The sequence below is a fragment of the Phaenicophaeus curvirostris genome, chromosome 10 (genome assembly GCF_032191515.1).
Source record: "Phaenicophaeus curvirostris isolate KB17595 chromosome 10, BPBGC_Pcur_1.0, whole genome shotgun sequence".
Lineage (NCBI taxonomy): Eukaryota > Metazoa > Chordata > Aves > Cuculiformes > Cuculidae > Phaenicophaeus > Phaenicophaeus curvirostris.
Window position 1 is genome coordinate 12,907,731 of NC_091401.1, and position 20,049 is coordinate 12,927,779.

General features: G+C 45.8%; 1 protein-coding gene across 1 annotated transcript in view; it reads right to left on the reverse strand.

The window, feature by feature from the left end:
* Positions 1-3,412: 3,412 nt before the first annotated feature.
* Positions 3,413-20,049, reverse strand: part of SGPP2 (sphingosine-1-phosphate phosphatase 2) — a 36,013-nt gene continuing 19,376 nt past the window's right edge. Inside the window, exons 3-5 of the mRNA XM_069864816.1 lie at positions 14,650-14,829; positions 11,211-11,300; positions 3,413-4,771 (exon numbers count right to left, since the gene is read on the reverse strand). Coding sequence (XP_069720917.1) covers positions 4,226-4,771; positions 11,211-11,300; positions 14,650-14,829 — 816 coding nt within the window. The 3' untranslated portion in view covers positions 3,413-4,225. The remainder of the gene's footprint in view (positions 4,772-11,210; positions 11,301-14,649; positions 14,830-20,049) is intronic.

Here is a 20,049-nt window from a genome sequence, read left to right on the forward strand (position 1 = left end):
AGCAAAAGCACACGCGACACCTCTGACCGCCCAGCGCCCTTGACACCGAGCCCAGCGCAGGGGAAGGCGAGCGGGGTGGCAGCAGGGATGCCAGACAGGCTGCTGCTGTTGGCAGAGCAGGGAAGGTGGCTGAACACAGGCAGCAAGGGAAGCAACGCACTCCGATGGGAGCAGGAGCTGGGTAGCAGCAAACAAGGATCATAGAATGGTTACAGTTGAAAGGGATCTTAAAGCCCATCCAGTTCCAATCCCCCCTGCCATGAGCAGGGACACCTCCTGCTGGATCAGGCTGCCCAAAGTCCCCATCCAACCTGGCTTTACACATGTTTTAGGAAGCATGCGATCCCTCTTGCTGCTGAGCCACACTTCCACCTTCTTCAGAGAAGAACCCACAGTTCCTAACTTACACTTGCAATAGGCATTAGAAGAGCTTAAACTTAAACTAAGACCATATTCTTTTCTTCTGTCCCCTAAAAAAAAACCACCTACATCCAGAAAAGCAAGGTGCCAGCTCACTCACAGTTTTATGAAGCAATTTGGATGGATTGGGAGACTGGGGTCGTGACAAACCAGGCTGGTTTGGTATTTAATCCCTGCCAAGGCGTGCAGTTACATTTGGCTGCTGCTGGAGTACCTGGTTCTGTGCTGGGGGAACCAACACACAGAGATGCCCCGTGGCAGGAGGAAGCCTGTGCCAGCACTACGAGCCCAGAAAGTGGTTTGCAGAGCCAGCATGTCATCAGGAGACAGCTTCAATGCAGAACAGAGAGGACTAAGCTAAGAGTGAGATGTCTGCTACATCCCTCTTGATAGGATAATGGAGGAAATTTAGAAGATTTGTCTTGGTGACACCCTCCAGCTGAAGAAGGCTATGGGACGCAGAGTGGCAGGGCTGGACCAGGATGTAAGGACGTCACTGAAGAGAAGGCAACAGCCCAGGATCCCATGCTGATGCTCTGTATCTGGAAGATCTCTCCTACCCCATTTACATTAAGAGCAGTGTTTTACTCTAAAACCCAAGCACATCTACTCAAGAGGATTCAGATGATGCCTTTGTGTTTCTGAGTACAGAACACTACCAGCAAACCAGCTGCAAAACCTCATTTTCTGCCATAGAGATGCAGAGGCACCTGAACTTCAGGCATGAAGGTGGGGAGCATACCCGAAGAAGGAAAGATACACGCTGGACTGCAGCAAGGAACTGATAAGTCAGGTTAGTGACATATAGGACATATGGCACATCTTGCCCTGCCAGAAGACTTGCCTCTTCAACCCTGTCTCCGTAGAAACTGCCATGGTCCCCTGAGTGCCCCATGAGCACAACCTCTTGACAGAGCCCAGCTGAAAGCCTCGCCTGCTCCCAGCAGCCCAGAGGTGCTGCAGCAATCGCGTCTCACCCCAATCAGCTGTGAACAATTGGGGGTCCACAGGCACGCCACTTCCAGGCAGGACATGGTGCTGAGGGGAGGACATAGCCCTACACAGCTTCAGATATACATCTTTGACAACAAAAACTTGTTAGTCTCCTCAATGAACATGAAAAATTCTGCAATTCATGGACTGTTGTACTATAATTGCATATATTAATTTAAAATTGGATTTGGCTTCCAATTAACTGTTTAGTCTATTAGAAGTAGATCTTGCAGGAGAAGGAGATTCCAGGTGCCCAGGTATCCTCCATCACTGACAACTAGCACATTTCCATTAGCAAAGGAGGTAACAAACAGTTGTGAGTGGATTGATTTTCTTTTTAGGTTTTATAAGAAGCAGGCTGCTGCTGCTGAGCCTGAAGAAGCCAAAGCCTCACAGCTTGACTGGGCAGAAGAGGAGGGACCAGCTCAGGAAGAGAGGTGGGTGGTTGCATTTGGAAAGCTTTGTAAACTGCAACTCCCCTTACATCAGTCACTGGCAAGTAGCAATAATGGATGCAAAAAGAACACAGAAACACCAAATTTTGCAAAATATGTATATTTTAAAATTGGAACCAAGTACAGTTCGCATGTATTGCATGCAGGTGAACGCTATAAAAGATAAAAATACTTGTGCATGTACTTTATAAATTCAAGCGTTTATATATAATTTATAAAATTTTCATAGCATGAAATAGCTGTGATTCAGAACAGAAATTCTACACATAAAACTGCATGAATGTCACTGTCAAACCATGCATTTCTTGGGACCAAATGATTTCACCTCGTGGGTTAAACTCAGCTTGCTGTCAAGTTTGGGATTTTTGCAGCTCTGGTCCCTTCCACTGTGATGTTGCACCTCCATGGGGTTGCAGCTCTGTCAGGCAGTTGTACATCACAAAGCACCCTTAAAATAAGGTGTTTTAAGGCCTGATGACAGTGCTGCCGTGGTGTGTGGGAGCAAGAGAGGCTGAGGATGGACCCCTTGCGTTTGATGAGTCCTGGTTTTACCAAAGGGCATGTCCTGCTGACAGATTTGGTAAAGCTGCTTGTGTGCACATGTAAAGAGAGATGGGTCCATGCAGCCTGATTTAAAAGAGTTAACCCACATGACAATTTCTGCTTTCATTTCTTCTGGAGACCGGTGACTTGGTTCTAAACCCCCATGGCTCTTAACCCCCATGGCTCTTCCACATGCACTCCTCCCGCTCTTCAACCAAAACTCCGGCTATGTTTTTGGAGCTCACTTATATTTAATCAAGCAGTAAACTGGTGGCAAGGCATCTCCACTGCATTCCTCAGGTTAATTTGTGTTGCAGCCAGGAAGACAAGTGCACGCAGTTAAAAAGCTGGTTTGTATGTACATTCTGCAGGAAAGGCACAGGGGCCACACTTGAGGCTCTGTGGTTGCAATGTTTTTCCAGCCAAGTGGACCTCATTCACCGCTGTCCTGCTCAACAGCTCATTGGTCCAACACACAAATATATAACTTTTTTTTACAATAAGCAGCCTGAGTTATAGCGATCACCCTTCTATGAATAGTCCTCTAGTTATTCTATGACTGTACACATGGTATTGCAAGATGCATTGAAGACCAGCCATACTGTGGTGCAGCACTAGAAAATGATGGCATCATATCATCGCCACATGTTGTAGTCAATGGAGTCACCACTCAGCCCCTTCCACAATGCAGTTTAAGGACACTGCTTGTCACCCCTACACAATAGGAAGGACTTTGTCCTGTCCCCTAGGCAGGGAAGATAAATTGGTGTTCAACAATTGGAACACAAATCTCAACATTGTAGTAACAATTCTGCTTGCTTATGTATAGGCAAAGGATCTTTTACTGGAGGTTTTCTTATTAATATCCAAGATAAACTTGTTACAAATCACTTAAAATATTTTTTGTTGGGCTTTCCTTTCTTCTCTTTTACTTTTCTGTTTGGTTGGGTTTTTTTTTTGGTTTGGGTATTTTTCTGTTTGTTTTTTTTTTGAGGGATTGCAGTGGGTAAAACCACACCCGCAGAACCAGCCAGGTCTGGCAGTGCTGTCAAGAGAGACTATGACAAGCGACAAGTACAATAATCAGCAAATTTCTTTAGGGAGGTGCTCAGATGTATCCAAGCGTGGATGTCTCTGATCTCTGCTGATGCTGCAGTCTCGGCCAGCAGGATGCTCCTCCCAAAGCCTGGCAGTGGGAAGGTGCCAAGAGTTGAAGAGCCTCCACCTCTACATCACCTTCCCATCTTCAGCCACTCTTCCTTTGCTCCAAGTCCACAGGGGATAGCCAGGCACAGAGCGAGCCCTGTATGCCCCGGGGACAGCACTTTGATCGTGGCTGGTTGCCTCTTCCCCAGCCCCACCAGGTGCTTGCTCTGCCTCCCCTGTGCCCCAAACATGAGCCCCTCCTTGGTTTGCTCTCTTGCTTCAGCAGGAGCAAACTCACTGCCTGGCAGGCTGTTTTGGAGCCCAGAGAGCCACAGGGCCAGCGTCCCGAGGTGCAGCCGTGCTTCCTGGCACTCCTGATCCTACAGCAAACCAGCCGCTGCTGCCACTCCAGCAGAGATTTTAGCTTTGTACTCTGAGCTTGTCAACTTTAGTCATCTGGGCCACGGGTCCCTAATTATGGGACACAGAGAGTTCAAAGATTTCTAATCCAAAGTTATTTGTGTACAGCAATTCTCATGAGTCTTCCAAATTGGGTATTTTAGGCAAGTGCAGAAAGGCACAAAACACTTTTTGGTCAAGCCTTGATTGCCTCATTGCATCTCTGAAATGGTGGTGTGTCACATTACTTTGTAAGGAAGGTGCTGCGCTCACATCAATCCTAACAGCTTGTGCAGCAGCGGCACAATCACGGTAGCACTGAAGCCAACTGAGGAATACGTTATAAATTTACATGGCACTTCAACTTCCAGTCGTCTCTGGGCTTCCAGGTCACCCATGGGAAACTTGTACCGGTAACCCAGCATGCCAAGGGCCATGCTTTTCATGAGCTGGCGTGTCAGTAGAATAACAACAATTCCTATGAAGAACCTGGCTAGCATAATCACTGCTATTTTAGAGGTAATCAGGTGAAATCCAAACTGGAAGTTTTCGCTGGTGTAGGCTGGTGCAGCAAGCTGGTTGTTTAACCAAAATCCCACAGTTGCTCCAGCTCCTGCTCCTAAGATAGTCGTGGTGTCTCCCCTGGTTGGGCTATAATTATCTAGTTTGGGGTAGTTGTAACATAAGACAAGAGGCACAACTATGGAAAGCAGGGGACAGAAGGGACTAGTTAACAGCAAGTGATCTATCACGTCCCACGCAGGATACAAGAGCACAAGCAGCACAGCTGAAATTAGCGCTCCACCAATCACGTCCTGCAAAGAGACCACATTTAAAAGCTCTGTGAGACCTGGAAGGTGAAACAGGTGTCCTTGGGTGATGATGAAAGACCGGTATCTGCATTTCTGGATATGCAGCAGCAGAGGAATGCCCTGAATCAACAGTGTGATGGCACCACCCACAAGAGGTGACAGTCCAAAGCCTGTGCTAAATGAAACGTGACAACCCGCAAACCCAGCCTTAGCCTTGTCCATGTGAATATTCTATCAGTCTGTATTTTCCTACTGAACAAGTGAGATTCTTCCCCTCACCTGCTTTGATATTTTAAGGGTGCTCTCTAGCCACGACCACAATGGACTAGGCACGCACACAACTCTTCTCAGGGATGATGCCACAGTAAGCTGCCTTCATACACAGCCTTCTCCTCCCATAATCATCCAAGGAATTTCATCATATCAGTAGGATTAGTGCTTACTTGATTTGAGTAAATGGGAAGATGCTTTTCTTTTGTCAGAGCTAATCACCCAGCCCAGGAACACAGGCTCTGGGGGAGAAAACTGCAGAGCTGTGGAATGTGGTACATGTGCCATGGTTTCTGCCAACCACAGTGAAAGGTAGGCACCGCCAGGCAGGAAAATAGCAAGAAGAAACTTGTTGCCCAAGCTGCTGAAATCCGGCTTGCAGTAAAGCACCCGAGGCAAGCGCATAGTTAAAACCTAATTTATTAACAGAGGCAAATAACTTGATTGTTGTCAACCGCAAGACTGGGAAAGCAGACAAAGTAACCTCTAACAAAAGCTGTCTGTATGAGAGTAGACAGATAAAAAGCAATATAACAATGATCCCGGTGCTGCTGTCACAACATTGCTCAAGAAACCCACTGCAAAAGCTAAAGTTAATCTCTGACATTCATGTCCTCTTCTCAAGATTGTATCTTTTTCACTGAGTTATGACAGTTCACCACTACCATGCTTGGTCATAGTCTAATATGAATTATTTATGAGAATTTCACTTACAGTTAGGCAGGAACAAGGGGACTCTGTCACAACAGAAATATTTAATGACTTCCTGGTAAATTACTCCACTATGGCTGAACTTCAGCTGTTTACAACTTCCAGGCACTGGATTCACAGCACACTTGGTTTTAAGCAACTCCCAGAACCATTTTGTATATTCCTAATACAAATTTCCGCTTAGATTTATTCCCTCATCTGTGACATGAGGATAGCCATGGAAATACACAAAGTTGTTCACAGATGTCTAATACATAAAATACCGTTAAGTGTCAAAATTTCACAATAATCCATCTTATTACACCAATTTTTTGATGATAACTTTACACAGAAAGGTATGTTTTGGCCCAGCACTGAGTAACTGTATTAAAACAACAGAGCAAAGGGGTTGCTCAGAATCCCAGCAGCACTGTGTACCTCCATTTCCCACTCCACTATTTGTCCACCTCATATTAGAAGACATCCTGACATCTCAATATCCCCTTCACATGTGATTAATGAGTGAAACTCAAAAGCTTTCCATGTGCTTTTCTATTACCATTAAAGGTATTTAACCAAACATTAACATTTCCCTAACAAAGGCTTTGCTCCGTTTCACCCAGCAGTTCCCAGCCAGGGCATGGGCAGCCTCTGTTTACAGACCTCGTTAAAGTTTTCTGGTTTGAGATGAGGCCTAATCTTTAATCCTGGGTTCAGTTTTGGGTCATTCACTACAAGAGCAACATTGAGGGGCTGGAGCGTGTCCAGGGGAGAGCAACGAAGCTGTTGAAGGGGCTGGAGAACAAATCTTGTGAGGAACAGCTGAGGGAACTGGGGTAGTTCTGTCTGAAGAAGAAGAGGCTGAAGGAAGACATCATTGCTCTCTACAACTCCCTGAAAGGAGGTTGTAGTGAGGCAGGTGTTGGTCTCTTCTGCCAGGTAACAAGCAATAGAACAAGAGGAAATGGCCTCAAGTTGTGCCAAGGAAGGTTTAGACTGGATATTAGGAAAAAAGTCTTTCCTGAGAGTGGTGAAGCATTGGAAGAGGCTGCCAGGGGAGTGGTAGATTCTCCATCCCTGAAGGTGTTCAAAAAACATGTAGACATGGCACTTCGGGACAAGGATTAGCAGGCACAGTGTTGTTGGGCTGAGGGTTGGACTGGATGACCTTAGAGGTCTTTTCCAACTTCTATGATTGTATGATTTTTATTAAACTCCGCTTCAGCCCCAGTACAGTAACAGGTCTTGTGTAGTTTTCAAGCAGGACTCTGATAACAAGCTCTGCTCCTGACTTATATTGGTGTTCTCCATAGGGGGTGTGCAAGACAGCCCATCAGGCTATGGGAAGAAAATACTTTTTGCACCAGTAACAAGCAAAACAATTTTTTTTTTAAATAGCACTTATTTAATCCCTATCCCTTTTTAATTTATATTTGGGTATGTTTTATAATGTACATTACAGTACAGTAGTAAATGTGTACAATTCATAAGTAAATATACATTTCATGGAATCATAGAGTCATGGAATGGTCTGGGTTGAAGGGACCTTAAAGGTCATCTACATCCAATCCCCCCATCATGGGCAGGGAAACCTCCCCCTGCATCAGGCTGCTCAAAACCGCAACCAACCTGGCCTTGAACACCTCCAGGGAAGGGACATCGATGACTTCTCAGGGCAAACTGTGTCAGTGCCTCACTGCCCTTACAGGAAAGTATTTATTCCCAATAGCTCATAAAAATCTCCCCTCTTTCAGCTTAAAACCACCCCCCTCATCCTGTCCCTGTAATCCCAGATAAAGAGCCCCTTGCCAGCTTTCCTGTAGCCCCTTTCAGTACTGGAAGGTTGCGGTAAGGTCTCTCCCGAGCCTCCTGTTCTCCAGGCTAAACAACCCCAACATTCTCAGCCTGTCCTCATGCAGAAGGTGCTCCAGCCCTCGAATCATCAGTAGTCTCTTTAATTCTGGTACTCACAGGGAGACATTTGATTTTATGAATGCCCAGAGAAGGTAAGTTCAAGACCAACACTTTACAAAGACATTTAGCATTGCAGGATTATTGTTTTTCCCCTCTCATCTGTTAAATTAAGGAAAAGGCTCTGATTTCTGTGAGAAAAACTGCTTCTCTGGACTCTCCCTGCTGTGCACCCAGGAGAGGGACCTTAGCCTTTCCTGGTGGTGGAGCTCCTGTTAGCACTCCCAGGAAGCACATTCTTGCCAGCCGCCTGTGTAAACAGATTAGGTTCCCACCAAACCCGCAGTTAGAAAGGAACTTTTAAATGAGGGTAAACACAAATTTTGCTTAAGGTACAGCACTACCAGCAAAACTTAAAGCCTTCCATTTCCCTGCTGGGATACTCCAGCTCCCTCAGCACTAACAAGTCCTCCACAGGCTTCATCCTTCCCAAAAAGCTCTCTGCTGTCACATAGCTCAGCCCCACGGCCACTCAGCATTTGCCTGCTGCCCGCGCAGCGCCAAGCATCTGCCCGGGTTCCACACAAGGGACACCTCACTCCTATCGACCTTAACTAGAAAGTTGTCATTTTGCTTTCCTACCTAAAGAGTAGGCCAGTACTGGGTTTCCAGCACCAAGTCACTGAAGTTGTTTCCTTGTGCTACAGGTACATAAAGAAAAACAACTGGGCTAAACATTCAGTTGCTTGTGAGGTAGGACTGAGATTCTTTAAAACGCTTTCTGCCCATCACCAGGGGAGCATGTCAGTGGTGTGGCCTGTGGATACTGGGACACTGGCACCACTGCTGCCGTTCTCACACTGGGATGGGTTGGGTTTTTTTTTTATAAGGTCTGAGAGCATGATTTGCTTTAGGATTGCAAAAGCTTTCTGACAGCAGGACCCTTCTATGCTCCTCCTATTGAAGTCACATCATGAGACACAAACACTCACAGAATGCCCCCAGAATAACAAATCAACACCCTGAACACAGTGGCATTCAAACAAACACTGCCAATCAAAGTGAAAATAAAACTTTTCCTATTGTGTCTTTTATACAGTCACTTACTGCCTGAATTCCCTTCACGCTTTTATTTACAGCATGAAGCTCTACCTGCTCTCCTAAACAGAAACCACTTATTTGATTTCCTCTACAGGTTACACTGTTTCTTCCAGTGAGGACTGTACTGCCACGGTGTGTAAAGTGATGCCTGTGCATTGGTTGGTTGTCAGCTTTAAAATACGTAAGATAATTTCAGGACTAATGGTGGTGTTATAAAAACTGAGATACAGCACAGCAAAGGAGCACAGTGGGGTCTACAGCATGCCCTGTCCCAAAGGTGCTGCAATCAGCAATAAATACAACACTGAATCAGCATATATCAGGGAAAATAAATAAATTTACTTTGTTTACAGAATCATAGAATGGTTTGGGTTGGAAGGGACCACAAAGTCCATTCAGTTCCACCCCCTGCCACGGGCAGAGACATCTCCCGCTGAATCAGGTTGCTCCAAGCCCCATCTAACCTGGCCTTGAACACCTCCAGGGACTGGGCAGCCACAGCTTCCCTGGTCAACCTGTGCCAGCACCTCCCCACCCTCACAGAAACACGTTTCTTCCTAAGATCTAATATAACTATACAGATAGCTTTCGTACTGGTTTACTCCTCTCCAGAAGGTCTTTATTGGTAACATCTGACACGTCTCTGCTTTTCAAGGCCGCTCCTGATCCAAAAGCAACACCGGCAATGCTGAAATACTGACTGATTTGTAGAGCTGAGGCTTCAGAAGACAAGCCCCTGTACTGGAGCTTCAGCTATGGCTGCAGCAAAGCATGATGCAACCACCTTGCTACTCCTTTTCTGTTTTACCAAATGGGAAAAATTCGCAGTTACACTAATTCAGTGGGGATATTTTACATATTCATTTGTTTTACTAAAATATTACAATTTCTTAACACATAATTATATTCCATCAGTATACATTTTCTATCAATACTTCTGTAAAAATCTGCTAGAGAGAGGCTAGTTTGGCTGGTGGCTTCGCTAAGACACTGGTGTGTCTTGGTCCCACAGCATCTTGGGCAACTCAGGCTGGAGCCATCTCTCAAAGAGTGGCAAATGGTTCTGAACAACCCTTCTTCCCTGAAAGAACCTGTCATTGCAGGTGGGTTAGACAGCACAGCACAGAGCAGGGTTGGATTTGAGCAGCTGTGATCAACAGACATTTCCCCAGCTCCGTCCCCACCAGAGCACACATCAGACGAATACCCTGACAAAGTACATTTGGCTTTCTGAAAGGCAGTATTGCTCACAATTCAACTAAGGAGCTATTTTTTTATTTTAAAGCCCTTTTTTAATCATGTCAAAGGCACAAAGGGCTTTTTCTTCTTTACCCTAAAATCCATCTAAATTTAGGAGTCTTTCATTACGATGGACCAACAGGGAAAGTATGCAAAGAATTTTTACTGATTGATTGAAGGTCACTAGCCAAGAAAAGGTGTCTCTAGCTTCCATTTAAGATATTGTTTCAATCCATTAGGCCTAGAAGGGAACATGAACCTGTATTTTTTAGATAGCCTTAATCTAATAAGGGCTCCCTTTCCTACATCTATTAAGCCTCCTTATTACACCAAACATAATACTTAGGAAAAAAACTGCCGTTACTTATGCATATGCAACCAACAAACAATGCGTAACAAATACCTGCAGGGAAAGTGAGTTTTTATCCATAGTTAGGCAGCTGGACTACCCCTCTGACTGCTTTCTATAACAGATCAATAACATTTCCCCTCATCAGGAAGGAACCAGCCTAAGCAAAGTCACACTGAAATTTGTTCTTAAAGCAGGGTTGGCATCTCTAAACAACCGTGCCCAGCAAGCCTGTCCTATAAAGCCACAGATATTTTCTGATTATTTTCAGATGAAGTATTTGTGCATCTAAATCCTCTGAGAATGAATTTCCTACCAGCTGAAAACCAGGTGCTTGCCAGGATGTTTTTTAAGTGCCATATCCCTGTGTGGTACCAAGAGATGCTGTCTCTGAGTGACCCCAAGGGCAGATTGCTGGTCACATTTTACCGCCCCTGCGCTCTCCCCTGGCTGTAGACGTGACTCACCAACCTGCTATTCCCTCCCTGACACTCCCAGGCTAAACCAGCCCTGGGTACTCCTTGCAGACAGCAATGATACTATTGCACAAAAGGCTTAGCCAAGGAGCAGCATCAGTTGCCCAAGTGCATTCTCAGCAATTAAAATTTCAAAACAGAGAACTACAATTCAGCTGCCACACCGACCTCACCCAGCTCCTCAACCCACGCGCACCATAGCTCCCTTATGGTATAAATAATTCCCTGCAGATTCAAATAGCTATAGCCTAAGGGTTTCCTCACGCAGACTGAAATTCAGTGGTGCAACTCCTATGCTCCTGCAGTGGCACGGCCAAGGCAGAATGTACATCACTTGAACAGTCTGAGTTGGGAATCACTGTAGGTAAGCGGAGCTGGAGGCATAACCAGCACAAAGCATCCTTACCAGGACTGTGTGCATCCCCGTGTAGAGCCTGCTGAGACACACCAGTGCCGAAAACACAAATGCTGCTATCAGGCCGAGTTCAAATGGATACTGTGAAAAGGGAAAAAAAAAGAAAAGTACACACATGACACCGTTATCCACTTCAACATTGGTATGTATCTGCAATAAAACATCCAAGCAGCCAGACTGACATGAGGATTTGTGTTGGGAAATGGCTCCTGAGCTCTAATTTCCCGAAGAGATTAATGTGATCCGAGACAACACCTCAGACTGGTCAACTTGCAATCTTGCTGGAAGGTCTGTTCTCTATCTGTGGTGCCCACTTCTGCAAAGAGGAGGCTGAGACTTCATCACTCCCTACAACTCCCTGAAAGAAGGTTGTAGTGAGGTGGGTGCTGGTCTCTTGTCCCAAGTAACAAGCGATAGGAGGAGAGGAAATGGCCTCAAGTGGCTCCAGGGGAGGTTTAGAGTGGATATTAGGAAAAATTTCTTTATTGAAAGAGCGGTGAAGCATTACAAGAGACCACCCAGGCATGTGGTGGAGTCACTATCCCTGGAGGTGGTCAGAAAGTGTGCAGATGTGGTGCTTCAGGGCATGGTTTACTAGGCACAGTGGGGTTGGGCTGACGGTTCAACTGGATGATCTTAGAGGTCTTTTCCAACTTTAATGATTCTATGAAAGGTCTAGTCTTAGTGTGGGGAAGCCAGGAAAACTTTTGCAGAGCTTTGTCCCCACAATATCCACCTGAAAAATCCATGATAGTGCTAAAAACCTTATGGAAAAAAGGCACAACACATTGTACAAGTGGTGCAGCTTCAGATCACCCCAGGGGAAAGTGACAGCCACAGAGCCTGCCCAGAAGCACAATAAATAAATCAATCTCTGGGGTGAAACCGCAGTCCAGCTATTAGACCAGTCAGAAATGCTCTTCCCTGCAACATTTAATCGTCTTCTTATGAAGCTTGTTTTTCTTAATTCCCTCTCTGAGTTGCCTACAAACATGGAAAGAAGTGTTGAAATAAATCAACATCTAAAAAGGAAAAAAAAATAACTGCCACATTTGGTAAAGATTAAGCTTCATATATTAGCCCTTAATCCACTCATTCCAATCCTGAAACTGAGTGAGCTGATGGGCTCCTTTCAGTCCATAAAGGGCATACTTCTGAAAAAAAAATAAACCAGTCCAAAATATAACTAAATGAAGTTAGTTCACCCGATGAATTCTCCATCTACTGCCAAGAGGCTGATGACTTACCAGGGTGGCCAGAGGTCAGCACAAAAATTCTTCTTTGGAAGTTTTAGGCATAACAACTCGCTTCTGACTCTTTTCCCCAGCATACAGCAGCCCTCAAAATAGAGAGCTCAGACCCAACTGCAGATGTCACTCCTAGTTCATAAAATGCTAATTTTTCCTCACTTCTCTAAGCCTTTGGAGGATTTATGCCCACTTTATTCCCCACTCAGCAGGTAGCCTGGAATCTAGTCCAGGTCGGTAATTGGTGACTGGGGCAGCTTTGGGAGATAGCAGCATAGCGTACTGGTAGATTTTTCCTTCTTAATAGAGACAATTAAATCATTTAATTATTTTACAGCACCTGTATTGTCTCACAGCAGTTTCCAAGAAGTATGAGACAGCCGAAGAAGAGCTGCATGTCTCACTGGTATTGATCAAGGAGGAGAAGAAAGTGCTGCTGACCAAGTCTTCTTGGAGGATCCGACACAGGCAATGGATCTGACCTTCCAGGGTTAACAAATATCCCATTCAATGGCTCAAACAGGTTGCCCACAGAAGTCATCGATGTCCCATCCCTGGAGGTGTTCAAGACCAGGTAGGATGAGGCTTTGAACAACGTGATCCAGTGGAAAGTGCCCTTGCCCATGGCAGGCGGTTTGGAACTAGATGACCTTTAAGGTTCTTCTAACTCAAACCATTCTATGATCCCCATCACACTGCCAAGTTCCTCCATCCAGGTACAATAGAACTACCACAGACCCAGAGGCTGGAAGCACAGCTTTGGCACCGCTGACCTCCTCACTCATCCCTGCCATGGGCAGGAGCAAAACCCACGGCTTCAAGGCTGGGAGTTAAATTAATGTGGAGATCTCAGTGTAATTCAGAGATCTCCATTTCTATGAGTTACAGCCCCAGGACATGGCACCATTCATCAAGCAGGTGGCTGCCTTTTGTCTCTACACACAGGTGCTTTTGTGGGGAGGACAAGGCAACAACAAGACCCCTTGGCTTCACTGCAAGCCCCCTCGGTTACAGGGGTTCATCTTTGAGATACTCTTTAGAAGGCTGAGAAACACAATTCAGTACAACACAGCTAGGAAGTTATTATTGCTAGAGTACAGGAAACACATTTGGACTCATAAAATGAAATGAAAATAATCATTATGGAGAAATGAGTTTCTGGGAAATAAACATTTTTGAAAGATAAAAGGCTGAAGTTCTGAGGAAAATAATTATGAGATCTCCCCAAGCAGCCTACATCTCCAGTGCGGTGTTACTGCTCTGACAAATAGGCTCTGAAATCAGGTTGTGTGTTATTAGTTGAGCACAGGTTAGAGCCAGGGAAGGCTTTGCCTGAATCACACAAAAACAGAGCAACACGGAGCTCCACTGGTCTCCATGGAATCCAGCATTTCCTGATGTGCAGCAGTGGCTTGATGGGCACAGAGTGACCACAAAGCACTGATGCCAGGCATCTTCTGCAGCAGCATCATGGCTCCCTTCATTGTCACCCCACATGGAAAAACACAGTGAATGCCACACGATGGCACAGCAGCAGAGCCCACCCATGGCTCTGAGCAGGGTTTGTACTAAAGAAAGGAGATTGCTGCTAAATTTCTTCTTGTGTCTCTTACCCGCTAGCCATAGGTAACAACTGGGGAAAATACATGTCTGAAAATAAGTGCAGAGCTTCTCTGGAAGTGGCAACATCTTTGGAATCGCAAGCTTTCCGTAGCTTGCTGGAAGCAGACACAGCATCAGAGAATGGTTTGGGTTGGAAGGAACCTTAAAGCCCATCCAGTTCCAACTCCCTGCAGTGGGCACGGAAACCTCCCAAGGCTACCCAAAGCCTCATTCAACCTGGCCTTGAACACCTCCAGGGATGGGGCAGCCATGACTTCCCTGGGCAACCTGTGCCAGTGCCTCACCAGCCTCACAGGAAAATATTTCTTCTTAATATCTAGTCTAAATCTCCCTTCTTTCACCTTAAAACCATTCCCCCTCATGCTATCCCTGCAATCCCTGATGAAAAGCCCCTGTCCAGCTTTCATGTAGCCCCATTCAGTACTGCTCTAAATTCTCCCTGAAACCTTGTCTTCTCCAAACTGGACAGCCCTAAATCTCTCAGCCTGCCCTTGTATGGGATGTGCTCCAGCCCTTATGCTTTTTATTATTATTATTATTGATATTTTTGTACCTCCTACCTTGTACTGGTTCAGGGTTGCAATGAAAAAGGAGAAGGAGATGGAAGTGGCTGCCATGGCATGGGTGGAAGGCATCCCGTATTCTGCATCTGTCCTCATTTCCAGCTTGACGACAGGTGGCGAGAGGGGCCGTGGCCACTTCAGGATGTCCTTGGAGACCTGGCCTATGTACATCACTATCTGGGGACAGGAAAGGCCACATGGCTGTCAGTACAGGGAATCCCCACTTGACCCTCCAAAGAACCACCTCTATTTCTGCAGTTTTTCCTGCAAAACCCACCACCCTGAGGCGCAAGATATATCCTCTGAATTATTAAAGGATTTTCCATTATTCCAGTCACAAAGGAAGCTGTGGTTTTACTGAACCATGCTGTAACCTGATCAGAAGTGGGACCAACAGGTTTCAATGATGAGGTGCAGCAATACAGGATGGTGTAAGATGGACAGCTAGCTCCCACAAAAATCTACAGAAGTTTAAGTTTCCTCCCTATCCCTTAAAACCCCTCTCCTGCAAAGCAAACCAACATAAGAGACTTTTTATCTGCCACCACCTGCATCTCACCACCTTGTTCAGCTGCATCCCACGCTGTTCCATGCAGCAGCTCTCCAGGGGCAGCACCAGTTCTCCCACTCCCAGCACCTCCGTCTCCACCCACAGCATAAGGTGCTGCAGGAACCCTGCTGGGATGCACCCTCAAGTGTAGCTGTTAAATAATAACCTTGGCATCCTCGGTAAGGCAGCAGAGAGAAAACTGGACGAGCAGCATAAAGTACCAGTTCTCCTGCCCAACTCCCCAACAGCAAAAAACTGTGTGTTCTGCTTATGACACCAGAGGTCTGCATTAATTAGCTACTGAGCACTGTAATGCAGTGATTTTAAGGAAAATGTTGCGTTCTCAGAGCACAGCAAGCAGTAGCAATGGGAATGCAAAGGCAAGAAGCAAAGCTGGCCAGTGTCCCTGAGGGGTGCAGCCCATCCAGCAGCCCCCAGAGCACCCTACATGGTGACATTCTCTCCTCCTTAGCACACCCTTCCCAAAGGCAGTGTGTTATCAGTATCTGCAGTGAAGTGGATGTGAACAGAAGTCACCCAGGATGTCTCTGGGGGATGTATTTGCCTCCTACTGCCCCTATCCTTCCTTTGGATAGTGCAGCCAGACACAGGCAAAGCAAGCTCTACAAAACAAAGCAACTCTTTTTTTAAATACAAAAATCAGGGTAACTTATGTCTGCCATGAAAGCTCAGTCTCTGCGCGAGGCAGGTGGCTTCTCTGCTTCTCACACTTCCTAGTGAAGGACCAGATTTAAAATAATATCCTTCCCATGCTGACATTAGCCATATGAAAGAACAGCAACACAATCATCTGCTGCCACAGTTGTCACTAGCCACATTGCCACACCCAACAGCCATTTAAATTATTGTTTCACAATAAAAGATTAAAGACTTCTGGTTTCACAAATCAGGACCAGGAAAAAGCCAAACCATCATGTTTCTTCATCCCCCTCTCTACAGCAAAGCACGTGGTGCGAGGAGTGCTAGGCTTACAGGCAGCACCAAAGCCTGTAAAAGTGGCTGCTGGTGTCTTTGCATCCTTTATCCCTTACCCTATGAATGACATCACCGCCTTGTTATCAGCACCACCCATGGCACGCACAATATATGGGGCATCAGGCATCCAGCAAACACCCTTCCTGGACCGTTCACAGTAAACAAAGACATCCAAATGGATGCAGGCACAGCTCTGGAAGTTTATTAAATTCCAGGATTGAAAGCAAAATTACTCTCTCAAACAGAACATAAATCATTGAGGCTACCATGCATGATACCATCTGAGAGGCCATGTAGGAGGTGCCGGTTTATCAGCAGGCCTCTATAATAACGACTTCCACTTGTGGGATTATTATTAGCACTTGTACATAAGAGTATTACAGAAAGGGAAATGAGTCATCCTTGAAAAGAGGGCTATGCTCTGATGCTGAAAAACAGGCTGAATGCTGGAGGTGGTACAGGTAAGCAAAAATACCAGGCATCCTCACAGCGCCCTCCTTCCTGGCATTCCAGATTAAAGTCTGACCCTTCTATTTTTTACAAACACGTGTTGTAGAGACACATGCAGTAGTGAGAGGAGACACAACCTGCATAAAGCATGAAGAGGCGTCCAAAATACATTCAGATTAATCACTGCCCTCTGAAGCACCAACCTTTGCCTTCAGCTTATCTGGGTGCTGCGCATGTGGTTTTACACACAACGCCTTGGATTATTTGACAGAAGCAGCTGTTGTGGGTGTGGTAAAACATCCCCCACTGGCAGGCATCCCTGAGAGGATGAAAGACTACAAGTGCATTATTGCTAAAAGCCACCCAAGCAAAGGTGTTGCTCTGGTTCACCTGTCTCCCTACACCCTCTCTAGCATGGGGCTCTTTATCAGGGAGTGCAGGAATAGGACAAGCTGAAAGAAGGGAGATTTAGATGAGATATTAGGAAGAAATTTAGTTCCATGAGGGTTGTAAGGCACTGGCAGAGGTTGCCAAGAGAAGCTGTGGTTGCCCCTTCCCTGGAGGTGTTCAAAGCCAGGTTGGATGGGACTTGGAGCAACCTGATCCAGTGGGGGCTGTCCCATGGCAGGGGGTTGGAACTAGATAGGGTGTAAGGTCCCCTTACAACCCAAGCCATTCTGTGATTCTGTGATTTTTGCAGTTTAACAGATCTTGTTTTAGTGAACAATGACGAAGCAAACTCAAGGCACTGGCATCCACAGAGTTCCAGATGCCAATGCAGGAGTTCTTTCCAGGGTATGGGGTGGCTTCTCTCCCTGTGGGCATCCAAGTCCCATCAAGTGACCTGATTCCTTGACATTCTCCTAACTCTGGTAGGGCTTCAGTAATCAAAGAAGCCATTTTGCTCACCTGCAGGTGCCGCCCAGCATTTTCAATGGTTCCTCCTCACTGCTCTTGCAGCTGCTGTGGGCAGCACGGCTGTTGCAGGAAGCAAGAGATCTGCACATAGATTTACCACCATAGTACAAACAGGGATGAAGACACAACGATGAGCACAGCTGAGCCAGCTCTGTATGCAAACATGGGATGGGTAGCTCAAGGCACCATTTCCCCTTTGGAATGTTTCCATGACAGCTGCCCAGACCCTGAATGTGGCAGGTTTTTGGAACCTGCCCAGCGCTGCACCATGCTGTGTGTGGCACATCCACCATCCTCTGCCACAGCCTCCACATGGGCACAGGCACACCTGATCATCCAATAGGCATGGGGAGGGCAGGAGGATCAATTCTTTTTGTACTCTGTAATATTTCAGCTAACAAAGGCAAATCAGAGCATATTTGTTTCCAACTGCTGGTTTTGTAGCTTTCCTATCTGTGCTATTGATCGACTAAAAGGACAAGATGAAATTCTAGAGAAGACATAGGGTCAAATAGCATTGGTGACTTCTTTCCTGAGACTCACGGTGTGGCAGACTGACTTTGAATCTGCTGTTTTGGCTCCAAAATAGAAATTCTATAGCCTGGCTCCAGAAACCTTAGCCTGTGATAGCATTTGTCCTCTTCCTAGAAAGGAAATTTACAATTTGAAAATGATGGTTTTGTCATAACCACTGTGTGTTGATAGAAGTGACAAAGCACACTGAGAATACTGGGAAAAGGGGGAAAAAAAACCCAGGATGCACTATTAATAAACTGGCACTTGCAGGAGCTTAGTCAAGCAGAAGCAAAGACTATATTCCTGGTTGTCAAGGTAGGCGTGACTTTGATTCACCATACAGAAATTAAACCAAGACTCCAGTCTGCACAGCTGCTGTTCTCAGCATCTCCCCGACTAAGGCTTAAGTGAATAGATAAACACTGCAACAGAGAAGAGCTGCAGCTGTGCCCCTGGAGCATCACTTGGTTCACAGTGGAAGAGGGGTGGGGCAAGGAAGAGCATGATCTCATGGAGATACTCCTCCTGCTCCCAGGTCAATGCCAAGAACTAAGGTCTAGCTTCAGGAAAAAGAAAAAAATACAACATGAAAGTCACTGAGCAGCACTGTTGGCTTTTCACCCCAGCAGCAGCCAAGGTGGAGGAAGCCCTGCAGAGCAGAGGAGCCCCAAGCACCCCCAGCCTGGGAAGCCCAAAACCACCCTCTGATCACATCCTGCTCCCTATTGCCTCCCGAGTCAGCCAGCTGCTTCCTGCACACAGAGATGCCAATCACAACCGCTGGGCACTTTTTTGAGGCACACACACCTTACAGGAGAGGGCAGCTGGCTAGGACAGCTTAAGGATCTACTCTTTACAAAAAACACATCAATCTTGTGCTAGAGGTGCAGGAACTACACAATGTTTGCCAAGGATTTGGTTGGGCTCAAGGTTGCATTGAGTTGATGGGATGCTCAAAAGTTTGAGCTGTGCCCAGCAGGGTGCAAGCAGCACACTCACGAGGCAATTTTCCAGCCCACCACAAGCAGCACCAGCTCAGCAGCCAGTGGCAGTGCAGCGTGTTTCATGGCAAGAGGCAGCAAGGGAAAGGAGAAGGGAAGAGATAGTACAGACAGATTCTTAAAAATATATTTAGGATAATGTTGGCTCTCTCAGGTCAGATTCAGAGAAACAAAACCAGAACAAGATGATCAAGAGAGCCTATTGCCTCCGGAAGTATAACCAACCAATTTCCTAGGACATGCAGGCTGTCCTAGGACAACAGGCTGTCCAGGGCAGTGATGGAGTCGCCATCCCTGGTAGTGTTCAAAAAGCATGTGGGGACATGGCTTAGTAGACATGGGTGTTGGTCTGATGGTTGGACTTGATCTTAGAAGACTTTTCTAACCTCAATGATTCTATAAATCCATTCCATGATTCACTCTGTTTTTAAAACAAGTCTTCACCATCTTGTGATGGGTCTAAGTAAGAGAAATTTGGGCCCTCTGGTAACAGCAAAAACTATTGTCATATTGATTTGCTTCATCATTTAACACCTAAATCTCTGGAACTGCTACACCTTGCTTAAATGAAATAAAAAAAAATTCCATACTGACATTTCATCTTAAATTGTTCCCAGCTGTTCTCAGTTACGAAAGCCTAATTAACACTATTTTTTACAAGGTCAGAGTACAATACCAGCATGTGCAAAAGTACTTCTCAATCAACATACTATCCTCTTGCATACAGCATTTTCTTTTATGGACTATTTATTTTTGCATTCTGTTGTTTTGTAGCTACATACTTGCCTGAATACAGTCTCATGTGGTTTATGCAGAGTAATAGATCAGGCTTTAAAGAGTTGACTTTCCAGTGACTGTGTTAATCAGCTTTTTCGAGCTGTTTTTGGTGAAATTTTGCAAAAGCACCAAAATGGTTTGGGTAAACATTGCTAAAGCTAAAAAATAAACACACACACACACAAGAAT